General features: G+C 39.4%; 1 protein-coding gene across 2 annotated transcripts in view; it reads left to right on the top strand.

The window, feature by feature from the left end:
- NDST2 (N-deacetylase and N-sulfotransferase 2) overlaps positions 1-23620 on the top strand; it is a 72666-nt gene that overhangs the window by 29189 nt on the left and 19857 nt on the right. For both annotated transcript variants that reach the window (XM_014060533.2, XM_014060540.2), the window contains exon 2: positions 19677-21047. In XM_014060533.2, the coding sequence (XP_013916008.1) occupies positions 20055-21047 (993 nt within the window). In that variant the 5' untranslated portion in view covers positions 19677-20054. The remainder of the gene's footprint in view (positions 1-19676; positions 21048-23620) is intronic.

The raw sequence follows: 23620 nt of genomic DNA, 5'->3' as shown, positions 1-23620 counted from the left end.
TCCAAGGTCCCTTCTACCTCCATTATTTCTATGTTCTAATTATGATTAAAAGTAATTCAGTATCATTCAGAAGACTCCTGTTCCCAAAATTTGCAGTTTGTTCTGATTCCCTGTGTAAGTAAAGCTTTTTGAGATAACATCAAATAAATTGAAATATGATAATATTGCAAGGTCATTTTTAATCACTTTAAGGAGGACTGGAGAATAAAGTTGGTTGGTGTTCCTAAGAATTATGATTTAGTATTACCTAGAAACCCTCACTTTCCCCATCTCTTAAAAGAAAGTCTTACTTATTTCAAATCTGCAAAACACAAACAATTTGCCCCAAAAGTGCTTTTCCAAAAGGCAACTGGACTTTCTTGTTCTTTTCCTCTCTTTTATTGAAAAGAGTTTTGCTTCTCATCCAAGAAGCTTCTTCAATTCTGGCTGAATGATGGGGAATGGAATTCCTCGCTATTCCCCACCATTCAGTCAGAACTAAAGAAGCTTCTTGGATGAGAAATAAAACATTTTCAAAGAAAAAAAACAAGAAAGTCAAATTGCCTTTTGGAAGCACCAGAGGTGGGTTTCTTCCGGTTCACCCTGGATCAGCCGAACCAGTAGTGGCGGCGACGGGAGGCTCCGCCCAGAGTGTGAGCGCACGCACAAGCAAACCGGTAATAAAATAAATTTAAACCCACCAACTGAAAAGCACCTCTGGGACAACCAGAACCTATATGATTGAGAATCTCCATAGACATAGAAACAATTTTTAATAAACATGCATAGTGCTAAAATAGATTTTGTTTTTATGATACAAATATGGACTACCTTAACTCTAATTGTAACTTGCAGTATCTTTAATATTTACTTTTCAAAACTACATATTTTGTAATTTATAGTTTGGAATATTGTAAGCAATTGTGAACCTCTGCATTTGATGAATTTCAAAGAAAATGAACAGAAACATTTAATTTAGCACTCCTGAAAGGCACTTGCACAGCATCTTTCAAGAAAAGTATCAACATGTGACAGAGCCTGTGAAATAATACGGTACTAAAACCTATAGAGTAATAATCCCATCTATAGCAAAAATGCCTGACCATCAGCCTATGATTTTTAGCCATTTATTTTTTTACAACATAGATTAAACCGATACTCTGACTATAAAATTAACTTCACTGAGAATCAACAAAGCATAGATGGATCTATGTATTAGGGGTTTTTCTCCCTTTTTATAGACTACTCCTAAGAGAAACTCGAAATAATCAATAATAGTTGAAGAGACAGCTCACTTTCTATTAGAAGTAAACAAAGCAGGAAATTGCTTTTTTCCTGTACTTGAACAGGAAATGTATTTCCTCCTTTTCCATAATATTTTTTTCTGCAGGGAAGGGAGAAGATATACAGATAAAAATGTTGGCTGAAGATATAAGCTGACGTTTGAAATTTTTATATCCTATATTTTTCAGACCAGTTCTGTGGTGTAGTAGTGTAATGGTGTGTGTGTGTGTGTGTGTGTTTTGCATTCTTCCCACCTACTGCCACTTTCTGGTTACCATGGAGAATCCAATGTTGGCTGCATTCAGCCAGGTTGCTGAATAGCTCTGAGGTTGATAAATGGTGAGAATCGTTCATCTCTCTACCTCCCTTCCTTTCCAAACAGTGCTCTGCTGGCTGTTTGAGCTTTCGCTTGCCAGAGAATGACTGTCAGAGGCATCTGAAAGAGAGGCTGAGAGCATTGTGCTTTCAGTTCAGAGGATGAAAGCAGCCAGGATGGGAAGATCCTGGAGATTTAACTGCAGAACATCAGCCAGGGAGATAGCTGAAGCTTAAATGTTTACATGCATGTTGGGGTTTTTTTCACATGCGAGCCATGCACATTTTACCAAACACACAAAAACATCCTGTTTTTTACCCATTTCTTGGGGCTCCATTTCTGGTAGTGATGCATTCTTGGATAGATAAAAAAAGGTAAGTTATTTTTTGATCTCAGAATTAAATTGCATTTCTTGTTAAATTGGCCCTGCTTAACTGATATGTATATATCTTTTTTTAATTCTGGGTGGTTTAGACAATATGGTATATATGGCTGAAATATGTGAGATGCCTCTATATCAAGCTAAGTTCGGTTTTCTGTTTTCTTACTATATTCAGTGTTCAAAGTTATTTAGAAAGTTACCTATAATCCCCATTCTTCTTTAAGAGGAGGTGTGGATGGCATTCTTCAGTCCTATATTATTTATGCTCAAATGAAAATACATATAAATATTTAGCTATATGGTGATAATTTTATGGCCCTCCTGAAGAAAGCTGTGGCTCATAGTCTTATAGAAAGTTAATAGAAAAACTTTCCAAGAAGTACTGTATGGAACTTGTAGGGAAGCCAGTCATAACTCAAACATAGTGGTCCCATCATTTGAGAAAAATTATAATTTCAAGTCAATGCTTAGGTTTGTACATCATTGTAAACTAAGTTTTTTTTTTACTGTTAACTTCTAAATAACAATGGGCTGGGTTTACATATTACATTAAGCCAGAGTTTAGTTCTCATATTGCACTTAGCCAAAAGTTAGCAAATGACATAACTGAGTGCAGTATGAGAATCCAATTCACCTAAAATCAACTTCACCATAGTAGTAATGCAGAGGCTTTATCTACTTCTCAGAGTTTTGATTTGCATTGGTATTTCAAAGGTTTTTTTGAGGTTATGTTGCTGTATTTTCATTGGAAGTTTCCCACAGCAAGGTTGTTTCCTGTCAGACTGGTAACTTCCGGAGTTGCTAATTGGCATCTGCTTTTGGACTACAGAGGTCCTGGGGGATACAGTCTTAATTTGATACTTGATGAGCTTTTGGGAGAAAGAGGCTTTGAACTATAGGATGAAGTGTTATTTATGAAAACATATTTCTATTTTTAAGCAAGCTCCTTTTGAGCTTTCTGATTTTGATATTACATCTTTATTACCACCTTTAGCAAATGGAATAGAATTATCAACTCCAAGCTTGAGACCAGAGGGTGGAACTATGCTTGAACCTGCAGTTAACAACTAATGCCAATTGTTATTTTGGGAGAAGCAGCCCTCTTTTTACCACATACCAAAAGCAAAAGTTTCTAGGTTGGTTCACTAACAAATAAATGCTTTAAAATACAAAATAAATTCCATGTTTGTAAGCCTCCTGGCAGAGCTGCTTCTTGTTGTTTTAAATCTGTGCCTTATTTTGTTCCTTTTTTCTGACAAAAGGTGATTTAATTAGGCTTGAAGATGTCAGGGATGCTTTTCACTTAAACAATTGAGAAATTACGACCTGCCACTTGGCTTAGGAGAGTGAGGACTTCCATTCCTGTAATTCAGCCAACCAGAATTTTCTGTCTCACTACCCCCACTGTAAGCCTGGCCATCATTCCATAGGAGAGATTTTTACCAAGAGAAAGTGCTCCAGACATACCACCATCAACTATCAATGAATTTGCACTTTTGGGATATCAGTTTGTTTTCTTATCAATATGCTTGGACAGCTACTACAAGTTAGTATTATCTCTCAAGACTGAAAATTAAACTAGGCAAAAGGTTACGGTAATTGGGATTGTACTGCCTAAAAAACTCTGTTCTTCCTTCTTTTAAACTCTCAGCTGAATTTCTACATGTTCAAGAGAGATGAGTTGGTCATATTAATTAATGCCATACATGTATTCAATGTAGATTTTTACAAGCTGTATTTTGATTGACTTTAAAAGATACTGGCACATTTTAATTGTTTTAAAATGACAGTGCTTCAGTGTTGAGTAGGATAAGCTGCATGAACCATCATCTAGAATTCCACCTACCCTAAGGTATCATGTTTTTGTTTTGTTTTTCCTTTGAAAGGCTTGTAACTTTGACCCAAAAGATTAAGACCAAAAGGTAAGAATTGCCGGCACTTGCTGAATCCTACTGCTTAAGAGCTCACCACCATAGGTTAAAACCCTCTTTTCTGTTTGGTATCTATATTTGAAGAAATATCAAGATCTTCCTCTTTTTTTGGGGGGGGGACTTTCATCTCTCACATTAAAATGTTCCTCTACTGAAGAACTTTTGAAGGTGTATGGATTTTTTTTGAAGTATTGGATAGTTTTTTATACTTTTTATATGCATGACACTTAGTTAGCAGTACTTCAATAAAAGAGAAATATGTTTAGCCAGTTGGACTGTTTCTCTGCGGTCTGAGAAAAAATGGAATTTCGAGAGTATGGTGAAAAGAGGGGGAGGGAGATCTTGTTTGCCTTCTCATAAAATCTCTACTGTTGTGGTGTGAGCCTTTATAGTCTGACCATATGAACTGTTCCAATTACTGTTTTAATCTACTAATATGCAGAGTTGTATAAATTTCTCCTACAAACTCAATGCAAATTCCTGACACTCAATTTTAATGTCACAGCAGAAGTGGCTTAGATTGAAGGATAGCGATTCACCCAATAATTTAAATCTTGAATACTCCAGTCTGTGTTCAAGATTGTGTCCATTCCACTATAGTTTGTTCAGAGATGAGCAAAATTTTACCATCAAGGAAAAGCAGTGGAACAATGGCGCAAATGTTGGTCTGGAACTTGGATAGCTATAAAGTAGGTACTTTCTTCAGGTGGAATTCCTGGGGTGACTTTGGTTCAACTCACAAGCTTGTTCTGAGAATAAAAGTAGGAGGGACCTTTGATACACTGCCAATAGTAAAATGACATTGATACCAATAGCAATATTGGTGTAAAAGTAGTCACTACCCAGAGGCTACTATCAGGAATACTTATATAGTAAAATCAGTCCCGCCTCTGTATTCAGCATGAGAAAATTCCAACAGGTTAGATGTAAAAACTGAGCTAAACTATCTTCATTTCATATAAACATGTACATGCATGGAGATTTTTATAATTTCTTCAGTCAACATTATTTTTAAGTGTGATCATCTACTGTACTTGAGTCATGCACAGAAAACCCCCAGAGCTATTCAAGAATTAACATAGTGTATGTTGTAAGCTGGTACTTTTTAGGGGAGAAACAAAATCTAGGAAAAACTTGTATCCAAAAATATTATAGAAAATGAAGCAAATACCAATGATTCTAATCATCATTAAAAGAATGTTATCTGAATGAATACAGAAGAATGGAAAGTCTCAATCTAGATTCTTTAAAAAAATATTTTTAATGCTTCACAGTGCTTGTGAACCTGAGTGTGCCACTTCTAGAATTTTTCAGATAAACTGGAGAATCATTTATGCAGCATTCGGGTGAGCTACAGCCCCTCTTGCTGAGCCACTACGGACAATGAAAGAATGTCAATAGGAAGAGGAAGAATGTGCTTGGCTTAAAGTTTAATGATGAAAAAGTTCAAGATCAGCAATTAATTATGTTGAAGAAAAAATGATCTGGAAAGTCTGAGCAAAATAATTTCTGCTAGACTTTTTAAGGAGTGGTAAAATAGTTCAATTAACTATCTCTACACCACTTCAGTGTTTTTCCTGGTATTTTTTGCTCCAGCTCAGGAACTACACTTCCTTAAACATGCTAGAAACATTTAAATCATTTTTTTAGGTAATGTACCTAGGCTGGGCAAATAATTTTAGATTACGGCTTCAGTTTCTTATTTTTTTGTTCAAGATGCAAAAAAGCAGTTTGAATGCTGTCATGTATTTAAGCGCAACTGATTTAAGCTAAACCGTTTAAGCACAACTGATTTGTTACTATTTCTTCACTTCCTGGCCCTTTTTGAGAGGAGAATCCTATGTAGAATTCTTAAAGCAGTTCGGACTGTGAGCACCATGTGTCTGTTTACAAGTGCGTTTTTATTTTATTATTAAAGAAAATGTAGATATGAGAAAGGGGAAGGAATCAGTGGTTAGTTGCCTATTTTTTACTACTGGTTTGGGCGCGCGCACACGCAATGCTTCTGTGCATGCACAGAAGCATCCAGGCGGCTGGGCAGAGTCTCCCACCGCCGCTACTACCAATTCGCCGGGACGAATTGGCAGCAACCCACCTCTGGAAGGAATGAAAGAAAGGTAAAAGGGTAGAGCACCTTGTGTTCAGGTTTGCGGCAGTAGATTCTGAAGTGTAATGCCTACTTTTTCTACTGCAAAACTTTGAGAAGTTTGCAGGAATGTAAACATTGCTTGATAATAGCGTTGCTGCTCAAGGTGCTGCAAATATGCCTCTTCTTTTTTTAAAAAACAATAACAGGAAACATGTGCCAGGTGGTCACTAAAATCTGTGCAGTTACAGGATATACAACTTTAATTAAAAGATGTACATGTTAGCTTCTGTATTTTTTATGTTTAGTACAAGTCTCTTAAGTCAAACTAACACTTAACAAATTGATTTTTACTGCTCTGATTCTTCCAATTCCAACATCATCCCAGCAAGAATTCTGTCTGGGCCACCAAATTTAAGTTTAATTTTAAATTTAAGCCAATTAGATTAGATTACTTTATTTGTATGCCGCCCTTTTCCCTGAGGGGACTCAGGGCGGCTCACAATTCAAGGGAGGGGAGAAAAAACAAACAAAATACAAAACATAAAAATCATACACAGCTAAAAAACACAACAATCATACCATTCGGAGTGGGGCTGCAAGTCTTTAGCCCCAGGCTTGTCGGGACAGCCAGGTTTTAAGGGCTATGTGGAAGGCCTGGAGGGTGGTGAGGGTACGAATCTCCACAGGGAGTTCGTTCCACAGGGTCGGAGCAGCCACATGGAAGGCCCTCCTCCGGGTAGTCGCCAGTCGACACTGGGCGGCTGATGGAATTTGGAGGAGGCCTAGTCTGTGGGATCTTATTGGTCTAGTGGAGGTAATTGGCAGCAGGCGGTCTCTCAATTACCCAGATCCAATACCATGAAAGGCTTTGTAGGTGACAACTAGCACCTTGAAGCGAATCCGGCGATCAACAGGCAGCCAATGCAGCTCGCGGAGGATAGGTGTTACGTGGGTGAAACGAGGCGCACCCACGATCGCTTGCGCGGCTGCATTCTGGACAAGCTGAAGTCGCCGAATACTCTTCAAGGGCAGCCCCATGTAGAGCACATTGCAGTACTCCAGCCTAGAGGTCACAAGGGCACGAGTGACTGTTGTGAGAGCCTCCCGGTTCAGGTAGGGACGCAACTGGTGCACCAGGCGAACCTGGGCAAATGCCCCCCTGGTCACAGCTGACAAATGGTGTTCAAGAGTCAGCTGTGGGTCCAGGAGGACTCCCAAGTTGCGGACCCTATCTGAGGGGCGTAAAATTTGACCCCCCAGCCTGAGAGATGGAACACTTGGCCAATTTGTGGGAGGGAAGCACAGCAGCCACTCGGTCTTATCTGGATTGAGAACAAGCTTGTTAACCCCCATCCAGTCCCTAACAGCCTCCAGGCCCTGGCTCATCACGTCCATCGCTTCGTTGAGTTGGCACGGGGTGGACAGATACAGTTGTGTATCGTCTGCATACTGGTGGTATTTTATCCCGTGCCGTCGAATGATCTCACCCAGCGGTTTCATGTAGATATTGAAGAGGAGGGGGGACAGGACCGAACCCTGCGGCACTCCATACGTTAGGGCAGTGTTTTTCAACCTTTTTTGTGCAAAGGCACACTTTTTTCATGAAAAAAATCACGAGGCACACCACCATTAGAAAATGTTAAAATTTTTTAACTCTGTGCCTATATTGACTATATATAAAGTAATTTTCCCACGGCACACCTTACACTATGTCACGGCACACTAGTGTGCCACGGCACAGTGGTTGAAAAACACTGCGTTAGGGGCCTAGGGGTCGATCTCTGCCCTCCAACTAACACCGACTGCGACCTGTCCGAGAGGTAAGAGGAGAACCACCGTAAGACAGTGCCTCCCACCCCCACCTCCCGCAGTCGTCGCAGAAGGGTACCATGGTCGATGGTAACGAAAGCCGCAGAGAGGTCAAGGAGTACTAGGATGGAGGAATTTAACTCCTAATGCCTCCTGTAGCCGCTGCAGCAGAAATCTAGTGGTCTTTTGCTTTTTGCCTGACCTTAGTTCTATCAGCCTTGAGAAAGGAAGTTTCTCCTCAGAAAAAAAGAAGAAATGGAATTGTGATGATTATTTATCTTAAAACGTAGACAGAAATGACTGGTTTTCCAAATGAAAAGTGAAAGCGAAAAAAGAAAAGTTATTTTAAAAGTATTCTAATTTTCTTTACATCAGTAATACATGGATTTCTAGTTTATTCTCTCTCTCTGTATTGTTGCTCCCTTCTTCGCACATTGTGCTTTTTGTGATTGGCTTAATTTTTTTTCAACAAAAAGTCCATAAAGGCTTCCAGTCACTGACAAATGTAGTTGTTATCTGTTGCCTAATCCAACAAGACAGTTTTGCTTTCTGTTTGCTGTTGTTTTCTTATGACATCTTTGGATATGTTCTTGTGACCATAGAATGCAACATTTAAAAAAGGAAGAGAAAGAATGGGCTCTAGTAGGTTGCCTGGTTAGTAATCTTTGGTAACTGAACTTTTTTGCTAAGTAGTTGTTTCCACATTTTCATCCAGCCAGTCTTGAAAACGTGGTGAAAATTTTCATTTCTCTGATATGCAACATTTAGCTCTCTTTATTTATGTTATGTACATAACATAAAGATAGAGCAGATTAGTATGGCTAAATGAATTAAATGTGGTCCAGAGTAGGGGACCTTTGGAAGGTCAGTGATTAGCAAATAAAGTTTAGTTCCCACCAAAGGATTTAAAAAAAAAAAATGAAATGAAAATGCCAGCACTTAAAAGAAACTGAGCAAACAATCCAAATTTACATGCCATATTATGGTTATATTTTTATTACACAAAAATGATTATACAATCTGTTAAAAAATCATTGAACAAAATAAGTTGATGTATTATATGAATAAGCATCTTTGAAGTATCTATTTTTGAATAACTAATTTTTCTTTTGAATTAAGAACCTTTTCCTGAGTTTTGACTTGGTAATGGCCTTGGCAGATTACTTTCTATTTTGCTGGCTTCTTTTTGTTATTTTATTAAACATACCCTCCAAAGGAATGCTTTCATTTTTCCATAATTTTTGAAAAGACTTCTGTTTTCAACATTATTGAAAAGGCCTGCCCTGGTGCTTCCTTGAATGGCATGTCCAGAGTTCAAAGCTACTTAAGTATCAGCTACAGAAAGATAGAACAGATAGAACATTCTGATATTCTATCAGAATATTATGCATTCTGAGAAGTACTATGGATGCATTTCTCAGACCTAGAACAGCAAAGTTTTCCTCAGAATTATAATTTTTTAAATAATTACTGTAATTTGAATTTTTTTTTGGAAATAACCAAGCAGACTTACTCTGGAGATAATGGCTTGGGAAAGGATACATTAGATGTGGCCATAAAAATGTCTGTGCAGAGGTTATATTTATTGATTTGATTTAACTGATTGATTACTAGTCAAGCAAAAAAGTTTGTTTTCCACATTTAATGTTTTAAATAAACTATCAGAGCTGGGCAATATGATCTCTTAAAATTCTCCATGAGAAGTAGGCATACAGTAGAAACATAGAAATTGAACATAGAAATTGGGTGAATGATTTCTTTAAAATTCTCTCAAATTTATCAAGGAATGCCCCCCCCTCCCCAGCAGGAGGAGCAGCGCTACTATTGAAGATGGCCTATTGGCGGAGTGTCCTCTGAGTAGTCCTTCACATGGGCTTGACTAGAAGCCTGAGGAGCAAAGAGGGTTGCAGGGTCCTGAGGAAGAGACTACACCGTGACGTGCAGTGCAGGCATTTCCTAAGTGCAAGAACCCCCTCTCCCAGTTCCTCCCAGTTGTGAGAATTTCACCAACAGGATTTTCTCCTTTGAATATCTTAAGCAAATTGCTTTCATTAAAAAGACTGAGAACTGGTAGGAAAAATTCAGGAAGATTGGGGCTATAAAATTAGCAGTCACAACATACAAGTCTGACTTTATAATATGCCCTGAAGGAAATGATACACCTGAAAATGATGGGAAACTGCTTTCTTCTCAAAGAGAGTTTTTATCTAATTAGAAATGGGTGTTTAAAAAAATCCAGCAATTGCTGACTACCTCCTAGATAAAAAAAATGTTCAAGCTAATAGTCAATATGCCATTTATCCAAATATAATGAAGGTCTTTTATATGCTGGATAAAGATACATCTGTATGTTGCAAGCTGAGCTTCACCACCAATTGTCACTAAAAGCAGCTTCTAGAAACGTGTCTTGCAGACAACTGTGAACATTTCCAGCTCATCAGTTTTGTTTTGTTGACCTTGATTAAACAATGTTGAGTAATCATATCTAATTGTACAACTTTATTCAAAATAATTGAAAGATATAAGTTTAAAATTTATTTTGGTGCAAATCTTACAGATTGAATGGTATATTGTTCCTCTTACATCTGTGATTATTTTCTCTGGGAAAAAAAACCCAGGTCTGACCACAGCTGGGTTTCTGCCGGAGACTCTAGAGAGTGTCTGCTTGACAGAATATGATGGCATAATTAGATATCCAAAGAGCATGATAAATACCAGGAGAGAAACTACCATGAGAGTGGTTCATTAAAGGTGGATATAGCAGCACTTCTCAGGATGATGGATTCTGGTATTTCTGTAGATAACATCTATTAGTGTAGCCTGGTGATCTTATCCCTACATTTTCTTCTTTTCAAGTCTCTGGCTAAACCCAGGATGCACCTATATCTTCTCGGGAAGAGGTGGTTGGGGCCAAGGTGCAAAGATTGTGTTTAAGAGAATCACCAAGCAGTATCTTCATTTTTTGTGGCAGCGTAATATTGCTTTATTAAAACTTTAATGCCATATTTTTCTATGGTAGCTATGAAGTTAACTTAGCAAATTGTCACCTCTTTTACAAAATAATGTATATCTCTATTAAAAAAAACATTCTGAAGACAGAAGCATAGGATTTGTGAGATGTGGAAATGAACAAGGTGATTACTGGAAATGAGCGTGGATTTGTTAAAATCAAATCATGCAGACATAAAAAAAAAAGGAAACTATAGCACAACCTACCAAAAACATAACTGAAAAAAGACTAGAAATAAAAATTAAAATAAGCAAGAAAATGGAAAGATTGTCTGACCTTGATGAATATAAATCACCGGAACCTGATGGATTACATCCCAGAGTTCTAAAGGAGCTGACAGATATTATCTCAGAAGCATTGTATCAAATCTTTAAAAAATCTTGGAGCAATGGGGAACTACCAGAGAGGATTGGAAAAGAGCGGATGTGATTCCCATTTTCATAAAATAAAAAGAAACAGACCCAGGAAACTACAGCCCAATCAGATCATGTTAAACCAATCTTATTTTATTCTTTGACAAAGTGACTAAATTAGTAGACCAGCGAAATGCTATGGGCATAGTATATTTAGACTTCAGCAAGGTGTTTGACAAAGTAGACCACAATCTACTTTGTGGTAAGTGAGAAAAATGTGAGATAGACAGCATTACAACTAGAAGGCTTTGTAACTGGCTGACAAACCGTACTCAACAAGTAGCCCTTAACAGTACTACATCTACAGGGAGGGAAGTAAATAGTGGGGTACCACCACAAAGTTCCATAAGGCCCAGTAGTCTTCAATGTCTTCATAAATGACTTAGATGAGGAAATAGAAGGGCAAGTCATCAAATTTGCAGATGACACTAAGCTGGCAGGAATAGCCAACACCCCAGAAGACAAGCTCAGGATCCAAAAAGATCTTGACAAACTTGAACAATGGGCCTATCCAACAAAATGAAATTTAATGTGGAGAAAAGCAAGGTTTTACATCTGGGCAGGAAAAACGAAAGGTACAAGTACAGGTTAGGCAAAACCTGGCTCAAAAATAGTAACTGTGAGAGGGACCTTGGAGTCCTAGTGGATGATCACTTAAACATGAGTCAACAGTGTGCGGCAGCAACCAAAAAAGCTAAAACAATCCTAAATTGCATAAACAGAGGCATAGAATCAAAATCATGTGAAGTATTAGTAGCGCTTTATAAATCCTTAATATTCCATACCTGGAATATTGAATTTAGTTTTGGTCACCACATTACAAAGAAGATATTGAGACTTTGGAAAAAGTGCAAAGTAGAGCAACAAAGATGATTAAAAGTATGGAGATGAAAACATATGAAGAACAATTTCAGGATTTGGGTTTGGATAGTCGAGAAAAGAAGGACTAGGAGTGACTTGATAGTAGCATTCCAGTATTTGAGAGGCTGCCACAAAGCGGAGGGAGTCAATTTATTTTCCAAAGGCAGGACAAGAAAGAATGGATAGAAACTAATCAAGGAGAGAAGCTGGAATTAAGGAGAAACTTCCTAACAGTGAAGACAATTAACCAGTGGAACAGCTTGCCTTCAGAAGTTGTGGATGCGTCATCACTGGAGGTTTTAAGAAGAGACGGGACAGTCACTTGTTTGAAATGCTATAGGATCTCCTGCTTGAGAAGGGGGCTATAGAAGACCTTCAAGGTCCCTTCCATCTCTATTCTGATTGAAACCTTATTGTCTTCTTTGATAAAGTGACAAATTAGTGAATCAGGGAAATGCTGTGGATATAGTATACTTTGTCTTCAGTAAGGCATTTGTCAAAGTAGACCTCAGCCTACTTCTTGGTAAAATTAGAATAATGTGGAATATCAGTACCACCGCCAGATGGATTCACAATTGGCTGACCAACTGGACTCAGGATGTTGCTACAATGGAGCTACATCTACATGGATAAAATATTCAGTGGAGTACCTCAAGGTTCTGTCTTGGGCCTGGTGCTTTTCAACATCTTCATAAAAGATCTAGGCAAGGGGATAGAAAGGAAATTCATCAGATTTGCAGACAATACCAAGCTGGGGGGGAATTGCCAACATTTGGAAGGTAGACACATGTGTACTGGACCCGTGCCCCTCCTGGCTGGTTGCTAACAGCAGGGAGGTGACACGGGGCTGGATCCAGGCGGTTGTTACTGCCTCCCTTCGGGAGGGGGTCTTTCCCCCCGCACTTAAAGCGGCGGTGGTGAGACCCCTCCTGAAGAAACCATCTTTGGATCCAACCGTTCTTAACAATTATCGTCCAGTCTCCAACCTCCCCTTTGTGGGGAAGGTTGTTGAGAAGGTGGTGGCCTTTCAGCTCCAGCGGTCCTTGGAGGAAGCTAGCTACCTTGACCCATTCCAGTCTGGCTTCAGGCCTGGCTACAGCACAGAAACCGCTTTGGTCGCATTGACCGATGACCTCTGGAGAGCCCTTGAAGAGTATTCGGCGACTTCAGCTAGTCCAGAATGCGGCCGTGCGAGCGATTGTGGGTGCACCTCGTTTCACCCACATAACACCTATCCTCCGCGAGCTGCACTGGCTACCTGTCGATCTCCGGGTGCGCTTCAAGGTGCTACTTGCCACCCATAAAGCCCTCCATGGTAGTGGATCTGGATACTTGAGAGACCGCCTACTGCCAATTACCTCCACACGACCTATTAGATCTCACCGGTTAGGCCTCCTCCGAGTCCCATCTGCCGGTCAATGTCGACTGGCAACTACGCGGAGGAGAGCCTTCTCGGTGGCAGCTCCGACCCTGTGGAACTGATCAGCCATGTTTGAGCCATCAGATTCTACAAAGCATTAAACTACATTCTTATTTTATGGGTTTTTTTTTTCCATAAAATCTTTACAAAAATTAACTTTCCCTGCACCTGGTAATAAGCAAACCCAGCATCAAAAGAGCAAATTGTCACTGATCAAGAAAATCACATCATCTAAATGCCCAACTATGAATAAAATGATAATTTGGTTGGCCTTCATTGGGTTGATTTGTTAGAATTGTAGAACTAGTAAAATCCCAAGTGAGCATAGGGCCTCCGGTGTCTCTTGCAGTGAACTGATCTCTGCTGTGAAGTGTAACATTCATTCTGCAGGCATTGACAGCTTAATCAAATTCTTCTACTAAAGGATTCTTCATTTTGGTGGCAAAGTAAAATATTTCCATCTATTCACAAAGAAAAGGGAGACATTTTTTTTCCTGCTTTTAGTGATGAGAATGAAATTTCATAGACTTTTTATTCTCAGCTGAATAAAATGAATACAAGGCTGGCTGGCATGCTAAGGCTCTATGATGACTGTGTTCATTATTGTTGTGCAATAATGTACTGTGAAATATGATGGTGCAATTAAAAAATGAGAAGCTGCCAGACCACACTGAGAAGCTAAGTGCTGGTCTCAAGCATAATCCCAAATTCAAACAATTCTCCAGTGTGTACCTCAGAAGCATTCTTACAAAATGTGATGGTGGGTAGATACCTGGAACTATGTCCACCAGAAAGGGGAAGAAGCAAGCTGAAGTTGTGTTCTATGTCACTGAATCCTTCCTTTACCACCATTGGTAAAGGATTAATTGGGTTCAGCCAGCTCTGCATCCAGCTAATAGTAGCAAAATTCAGCCCACATTTTGCCATCTTCTGTTCTGGGATGTTGTATAAATTCTGTTAGTTGTCTTACTGAACCCACATTCCATGGTAAACTAAACTGGTCATTTTTATATTTTAAAAAAACCAAGTTGCTTTGAATGTTAGTTCTTCTTTAGAAAAGAGCCAAAGAAGATTGTTTTTTTAAAAAATATATCTGATTATTACTGTGAGATAGGTGCAAAAATGGAAAGATTCTGTAATACTCATAATGGAGGAAAGGTTGGTAATGACAGAAATAGAGCAGAAGTGGCAAAATTGAATTGTTTGATTAAAGATCATCAACTACATTTATCAATGCCTGGAAACCCAATATGAACTTTGTTTCTGAAAAGAAAGAAAAAAAATGAATTTTCTTTTTTCACATTTTATTCTTTTTATTATCTTTATTTCCTTTCATGGTTTTTACTTTATTAAAAATATCTTCTATAAAAATTATTTAAAAAAGGAAAAGTACACACAGGCTTTTGCCAAGTTATGAATTATTCTATAAATGTTCAAAGAAGTCTCCTGCCAGTTTTGCAGGATATAAGATGTGAGGCTGACTAATCTGCTCTGCTTCTCTTTTCCTTTTATCTTTGGAGATAGGAGCATTTGTCTTCACCAATCTTCTGGCAGTTAAACCCATCCACTGTATCTTCTCAAAGATCACAGAATGGGTCTTTTGAGAGAACATATCCGCAACTTTTCAACACCCTTGGAGATAATTGATTAGGTCCTAGACATTTAGATAGGATGGTCAGTGTTAATGTGGTGTTGATAAAAGGCTGTTAGAGGAATAAAAAGATAGTTTAGACCTGCTGGGAAGTTTGACTTAATTGTGTTTCTTGTGTGCTGACTAACATTTACAAATGTTTGTATACATTAGCTCATTGGCTGGGGAGAGTATTCTGCTGAATGCTTATAGTACTGCAGAACTCTCCCAATCCTGAAGGAGCTCAGAATACTGTAGTTTATATAAAATTAGCCAGTCCTGGCTTTTATATAGCTAAGCTGGCAGGTCACGTGAAAATCTGGACTTCTTAGGATTCCTCAGAGCCCTTTGGGAAGTCTTGTCATCTTAATACAGAAATTGCTGCTAGGCATCATACTTCACGGGGTCATTTCACTTGATTTTAGATTATTGATGCCATCCCAACACTTCTGTAAAAACACTGGGCCAGCTGGCAAGGCCTTGATGAGTTGGTGTCTCAAAAGCCTGGCTGTCTAATGAAGTGTGTGTGTGTGTGTGTGTGTGTGTGTGTGCATGCGCGCGCACTTAACATGTGTATGCTTGCTTGTGCTTGCAATCTTGGAACAAAACATTTCTATGAAGAGTTGTCCTTGGACACAAATTGATGTAGTCACTTGGTGTTGGTTCTTGATTTGACCAAACTAGTCCTACAGCGTTGCACATCTGCTTGCTTTTGAATAGCAGATGTGTGTCTGATGAGCGTAGAATTCTGAGGTATTTTGATTTGTAGGAAAAATCTTTGTAAGATGAATTTAAAAGCTGAAAGAAACTGTGAGGTGATGAAGTTTATTAGGCAGTTTGTTTCATCTGTTTTCTGTGATAGGCTTGAGTATCTAACAATTTGATCTTTCTTATAGAGATTTACTTCATTTCCAATTTTAATTATTTTGTGAATCCATTTTGAATGCTGCAAAGTAGAAAAGCAATGTAAAATATTTTAATTGAAATCAACCATAAATAACTACTACCATAGAAACTCCTCGACTTACAAGCATGTATTCAGGGTCTGTTCAAAATTACCACAGTGCTGAATGAAGAAATTTATGATGCCTACTTGAACTTTCAAATGTTGTAGCACCCCAGCAGTTACACGATGAATATTTGGGCATTTGAAAGCGTGCCCACCCTTACAACCAGTGGAGTATTGCATTTTGCCCTACAATGGGTCAGGGGGCATCAACTGACTAGGTCTACTAACATGTGGGTCTTCTCACCTGCTCCACCGCTCTTGAGAAGCCTGGGCTTTCTCCCTCTCCCACCACACCTGAGTCCATTTCCCTTTACCTGCAGCTGCTGACAGGCCTGTCCAGGCAATGCAAGGGGCATGAAAACTAGCAAAGGCAATCTTCCTCACGGCTAGAGAGGCAACATTTATCAAGGCCAGAAAGAACCTCTCTAGCCTTGAAGAAGATAGCCTTTGCTGGCTTTCTGTCCAGCAAAGTTCTTTTTCTGGCCAGCCTTGAGAGTAATGCAGCAAGGAGGACAACCTGGCATCTTGGGAGTGGTAGGTCAGGGAGAAGGCGCCCACAGTAGTCAGCATAGCCAGCCGAGGCTTCCTGACCCATAGCAGGTTTCTGTATGCTGGTGAGGGCCAGACCTCCCAAGACCTCCCCCACCTCCTTAAACATTAAGGGTTGCTTAATACCTCAATGGGGAGAACTGAAATTGTGATTGTTGAGTGAGGCATTCATATGGGCATCTCTCTTAATGACCAAAATTCCAGGGTCAGTTGTCATAAGTTGTATAAATAAAACAAAAGATTGTTAACTAGTTAGATTTTAATTATGTGAAAGAGAAATTCTTAAATGTGAGCAGTTATGAGATTCCTGGCTTCATTTATTTGCTATAGTTAGTTTCTTAGCTTGGCAGATTTTATAGCAAGAAACATTGAATGGTGATCAGATTAGTTCTTTCTTCTAATGAAGACTGAAATCAGTTTTACCAATAAAACCATACTCGGTCTATAAATGCATATTTAAAGCAGTTGTGGTATCTTGAAGGAATGAAAATTAACATTTCCCACACAAAACTTAATAGCCTCAAAGCAAATTTTCCTCTAATTTTTTTAGAAGTCTGTTAAAAATTATTGTGTTACAGTTGGCCATTAGAATGGAGATAGCTGAATAAGTAAAATGGGGTATTTCTCTTAAACAGGATTGGTCTCTGCTTTGCAAACTTGATTTGAGTCTCTACTTTGAAGGCACAGGACATCTGTTTCTGATTAGATTTTCTTAATTTTGTATACTTTGGCATCTTTGGGAATTGAGGCATAAAGTATGATCTTATTTTCCTTTACTGTTTCTATTGCTGCACTTCCTTTTCTTTCTAGTATTTTCCAACAACTAGTACTTATTAAATAGTTTATGTATTTACAATTTAAAGATTTTATACTAGTATTTAACCCAAAGGTACTTTTTCTGTTTTTTTTTTTCTTTGAAGACGTTTCGCTTCTTGGATGAGAAGCGAAACATCTTCAAAGAAAAATCAGAAAATCCAGTTGCCTCTTGAAAAAGCATTTTTAGGACAACCACGACCTGAATGACTGAGAATCTTCATAGTACAGTATTTAACTTATTCACCATGAATTAATTTTATGATTTATGAATTTGAAAACCTAAGAGTAAAATCTAACTTAACAGACCTTTACTGGAGAAAGAATCTGTTATTCCATAGAGGACAGTAAGTTTAAGCAATATCATTGTGGCATCACAGATATTACATATTGTATCATTTGTATGATTATTTCATTCCCAAAATAAATGCATTGGTGCACCATCTGTTATCAAACAAATAACACCCAAGAGGTTTGCTTATATCATGATGATGATATTCTAGAGTTCCTCATTTCCTTTTGTTTGAGTTTATGGTGGTAACTCTTTTGGAATTTTTATAAATCTTAATGGCATGAATTTAAAGCAACTCTGATGACAAAATAACACTATATCAGTGTGAAAAATCTGTTAATTCTATGCAATAAGAAATAGCAATATAGCAATAGCAGTAGACTTATATACCGCTTCATAGGCCTTTCAGGCCTCTCTAAGCGGTTTACAGAGAGTCAGCATATTGCCCCCAACAATCTGGGTCCTCATTTTACCCACCTCGGAAGGATGGAAGGCTGAGTCAACCCTGAGCCGGTGAGATTTGAACCGCTGACCTGCTGATCTAGCAGTAGCCTGCAGTGCTGCATTTAACCACTGCGCCACCTTGGCTCTGGTTAGTTGCAGTAGTTGTCGATGCTTCAGATCCTTCAACCGTTCCAAGTTAGGCTGTGCCCCACCCCCAATGTGCCAACGTTCCAGTTCCAACTGGGCACTTAGCAACTGGCCAACATTTTGGCAGTATCCTGAAGTCACATGACTGTGCTTTACAACATTTTTGCCAAAAACTTCTGGTTTTTGGAAAAAACACCTAAACAACTAGTTCGCTTAACCACTGCAGCACTCAGGTTACAACTACTGCATTCATTTAACAACCACTGCAGAAAGGGGTTTTAAAAGTAGATCAGTCACATGTTTCGATGGTTACAATTTAAACTCCTAATGGGCAAGCTCCATTATGGTCTTAAGGTGAGGACTAGCTGTATACATGTTTCCTTATTCATTAAGCGATCTTCTAAAGAGTATTTTTACACCAAAGGCTAAGAATGGAATTGCTCTGAGTACACCTTACTGGCACGTCACAGGCATGATTTCCCAATCCACGTCACATATGCTAGTAGCCAGCTCAAAATGAAACACAGAAAAGTCCAGGAAGACTTGAATGTACTCAGAGGGCATCAAGGGAGACATGAAAGTCCTGAAATTAGGGGTGGCAGGTTGGAATGCTGAGCATTCTTTATGTCCCACTCTATTGATAATATCAGAAGCAATGTGTGTGATTTTAATAGGCCAGCGATGGCGAACCTTTTTTGGCTCGCATGCCATAAGTGGGGGGAGCGCAGGGAGGGGGTCGTGTGCGGGCGTGCCGCACCCATAATGTAATGCATGCACGCATTACAGGCGCTCCCCACCCCCGTTTTTTGCATGATTTTTTTCTCCTTCCCCAGGCTCCAGAGGCTTTATAGGCGCCTGGGGGGGGTGAAAACAGCCCCCCACGCCCCCCGGAAGCCCTCCGGAGGCTTCAGGAGGCTTCCCTGAAGCCTTCAGAGCAGTCAAAATGACCCTCCGAGCAAACCAGAAGTCCATTCCTGAACTTCCAGTTTGCCCATAGGGCCGTTTTTTTGCGCTCCGGAGGCTTCAGGGAAGCTCATGAAGCCTCCAGAGGGCCTCCGGGGTGGGGGAGGCTCTTTTCACCCTCCCCAGGCTCCTATAAAGCCTCTGGAGCCTAGGGAGGGCGAAAAATGGCTTTTAAAAAGGGTGAACTCAGCTTGCGTGCCCTGACAAATGGCTCTGCGTGCCACCTGTGGCACACGTGCCATAGGTTTGCCATCACTGCCCTAGACATTTCACTGCAGCATTGTTGCTCTTTCTAGAACTCCTAAATTTATCTGAGATTTTTTTTTTTATTGCAGGTGGCAAATTCGGAATGACAGCCATATGACTGGCCGGCTCATCCGTTGGTGGCACTACTTCGTTTTCTGGAGAGCCTATCCTTTCCTTACAAGTGCATGTAGCCTCCTTGGTTCCTAGGACTCTTCTCGTCCAGCAGAGAAACAAAAGGGAGGAAGTGCTCAAGGGAGCAATGGGAATTGAAGGCCATGGTCACTTGAGATAAATGGCAGATCACTGGGGATCTAGTCTTGCAGCTGCTCACTTCGGCCTGTTTCCTCTCTGCAGCCTACATTTGTTTTCTTTGAGCTGCCACTGGCTCTTCTGGTGGTGGCACTGGAGACATCAAGGCAGCTTGATAGGTGCCAAACGTGAGAAAAGGTTAAGCCGCCCACCTCATCATGATTCAGCTGTGGAAAGTGGTGAGGAATGTGCGACAGTTGGAGCTCCACAGACTGATCCTGCTGCTCATTGCCTTCAGTCTGGTCTCCATGTGCTTCCTGGCTTACTATGTCACTAACAGTCCCAAAATCAAGGAACCTCCCCCGCTTCCCTTCAGCGATTGCAGTAACCAACACAGGATCCTCATCCAACCCCAGGCAAGCTGGAGGCTTACAAAATCAGTTGACAATTCACACACAGACCCTGTGGTGCTAGTTTTTGTGGAAAGCATTTATTCCCAATTGGGTCAAGAGATTGTGGCCATCTTAGAATCTAGTCGGTTTAAATACAGGACAGAGATTGCTCCTGGAAAAGGAGACATGCCCACCCTAATGGACAAGGACCACGGTCGCTATGCTCTGATTATCTATGAGAATATCCTTAAATATGTGAACCTGGATACCTGGAACAGGGACCTTTTGGACAAATACTGTGTAGAATATGGAGTAGGAATCATCGGTTTCTTCAAGGCAAACGAGAACAGCTTACTTAGTGCTCAGCTCAAAGGCTTTCCTCTCTTCCTACATTCCAATTTGGGATTGCGTGATTATCACATCAATCCTAGTGCCCCACTTCTGTATGTTACCCAGGCTAATGAAGTGGAGCAGGGCCCTCTGCCTGGGGACGACTGGACAGTGTTCCAGTCAAATCACACAACCTATGAACCCGTATTGATGGCCAGCACCAAATCGTCTGAGTCAATCCCTCACCTGACTACGCACAGAGCTCTGCATGCCACAGTGGTTCAGGATCTTGGTCTCCATGATGGTATCCAGAGGGTACTTTTTGGTAATAATCTCAATTTCTGGTTGCACAAGCTCATCTTTGTTGATGCTATTGCTTACCTGACTGGCAAGCGTCTCTGTCTGACCCTTGACCGCTACATCCTTGTGGACATTGATGATATCTTTGTGGGCAAAGAAGGGACACGCATGAAGGTGTCTGATGTAGAGGTAATGTGGAACAGAGTGGATGGGAACATAAAGTGAACAAGTGTCATAACTCCAAGTATCTTTACTAATAAATTCAAAAATGTAGAGATTCTCACTTTTTCTGTTAAACATATGAGAATTGCAAGGTTTTTTTTTTTTTTTTTTTTTGGTAAAATACTAATTCTTTGTGAAATAGCTTTTTTCCTTCTCTAAATTCCGAGATCATCAATTTTGGGGGAAATGAAAGATCAAGTGTCTTTTGTTTTAAAACTGTCACCCCTAATCTGACGTTGAAGAAGAGATCACGAGATTTGCTATCACAACAGTCTGCATTTATCTTTTGTACCAATGATGTGTGTGGGTTTGCTAAATTCTGGCTTTGTTGCATTACAACTTCAAACTTAACAATCCTCAGGAGGAAAGTAGAGCTAAGCTGACAGCGGACATTTTTAACAATGGCTAATTCAGCATGCATTTGGTAAGAGATGGCAGTGTGGATGACATTTATTGCCCATTTTCCAAACTCTAGAGAAGTCATAGGTTTAGGCGTCTTTTTGAGTACAGTAAGTATAAAATCATAATAAATTTGCCAGGAGAATGAGCCCACTGGATTTTTCTATTTAAATCAATATATGGCATGAGGTTCAAAGAAAGTTATCTAAATCTCAGTAGACTATGAGGTTAAAGATTTCACAGTAGCTTGAAAACATTATTCCTCTGATAGATTGCATGATCTATTTTATGTATACATAGCAGCATATTTTGAAGTTCATTTAAAGTGAGAAGTTCAAGCCCTTTTAAATACTGCTTGTGGTGCACTTTTAAGAGTTTGTTTTGTAATCACATAAGAGGTTAGCCTGTTTCAATGACTGATTTTAAAATAGTAATAATTGTAATGCAGCTTCCCATAAAAATGGGTTTCTGTTGAAAAAGATAGGAATATAATAATCTGGCTATCTTTTCCTGATGAATAATACAAGAGCCCATAAACAGGATAGTCGTCAATCTGGCTAGTTGTGTTTGTGTGTTTGGTTTGATTTTAAACCCTTGCTAAAGTTACAGAAGGGTCAACTTTGCTTTATCCCTCTGCTCAGGAGAAGCAATTAAATGAAAGAAGTGGAGGGTACGTCTTCCAAGTAGTTAGAAGATGGTGCACTCAGTGGAGCAGGGTTTCATTTTTAATAGTGACGTTGCACTGTGTTTTAGAGAAGAAGAGTGGCTTTATGCCGTTTTCTCTTTCCCAAAAGTTTGGTACAGTAGGAAGAGCAAGACTTCATCTTTCTTATAAAACTGTGGTGTGATCTCAGCTTGTGGTCCTGTGCCCAAGAATGGGGAAGTTGGCGCAACAAATGAATGTAGTTAGATAGGCAGAACCTGTAATGTCCTGGTGCAAAGGTGGTGAGAACTTGCCAGACTTTATCCAAAGAGCATAAGCTCAAATTAGAAATCCTGCTGATTTCATTTCTAATTCCCAGCCTCTTTTAAGGGATGGTTGTCGAGCAATTGTTTTTGTTTTTATCGCACATTTCTATGACTCTTTATTCCAAATTGTTGCAAGATGGGATCCCAGCCAAGGATGAAACCTAGAGCTTCACTGGTAGTGCTGTGTGGAATTATAAAAGTTAACCTCTCTTTGCAAAGCTTCTCTGGTGATTACAGAAAGACTCAGATGAGATCATTCTAAAACATACTTTGTTTACCAGTTTAGCAGTGTGAAATGGAACATTAATCTGACATTAGTTGAACGGATTTGATGCTAAGAAGATAATACTTACTTTTATGCATTTAAAAAAGAATCTTTGCCAAGGGGGAAAGATTAACTTCTTTTTTCAAAACAAAAAACAATAGGTAATTTTGCAAGTTTGTTGACTTCTTAAATGAGAGGTGCAGTGAAGGAACATTTTCCAATGTCAAACAGTTGGCATGTTTTTCACAAATTAATTCCAGAATGTAAGTATATGAACTCCTTGTCAAATCTAGTTTCAGTGTGACACATCTAGCTGCTTGTTTCCACATCATCATCGTTAAAATATTTTTTTTAAATGCATATTTTCTGGTGTACATTGAGCAGCAAGTTGGAAGAATATACATACACAATATGCTTATATTGTTTTTGTCTTTTTATTATCTGACATTTGAAAAAATTGGGAGTGAAAAAATGAAAAAAAGGAAACTGATGCGAAATGGAAATTTGCAGAGTGAAATCCCCCATTTTCTCCATAGTGAAGGGAGGAGTATCCAGGATGGGTTGACCTTATCCTCTTGTTGATTGGACTGAGTCAGATAAGCTCTTGGTATATGCCCCTGGTCCACCAAGCACCGCCCAGTTATCGACTCAGTCCTTCAACTGGACGGTTTGCCATCCTGGATCTCCGATAATTTTGAGGAATTTTAAAGGAAGAAGAGGATATTCATCTCTCTAGAGCAGCAACCGCAAGCGAGCTGGACAGCTCCCCGAGCTGCCCAGGCATCTGAGTGAGACAAGTATCACTCAGAACAGGAAATCTGCCGGGCGAACAGAAAACAAAGGGCACAAAATAAGTCTTGGAAGAGTAAATAAAATTAAACTATATGATGAGCAAATTAGATATAAT

Source organism: Thamnophis sirtalis, unplaced genomic scaffold, assembly GCF_051295495.1.
Source record: "Thamnophis sirtalis isolate CommonGarterSnake01/CBP01778 unplaced genomic scaffold, rThaSir2_p1.2 scaffold_15, whole genome shotgun sequence".
NCBI lineage: Eukaryota > Metazoa > Chordata > Lepidosauria > Squamata > Natricidae > Thamnophis > Thamnophis sirtalis.
The sequence above is the reverse complement of the archived record's forward strand: the minus strand, read 5'-3'. Positions and strand labels throughout refer to the sequence as shown.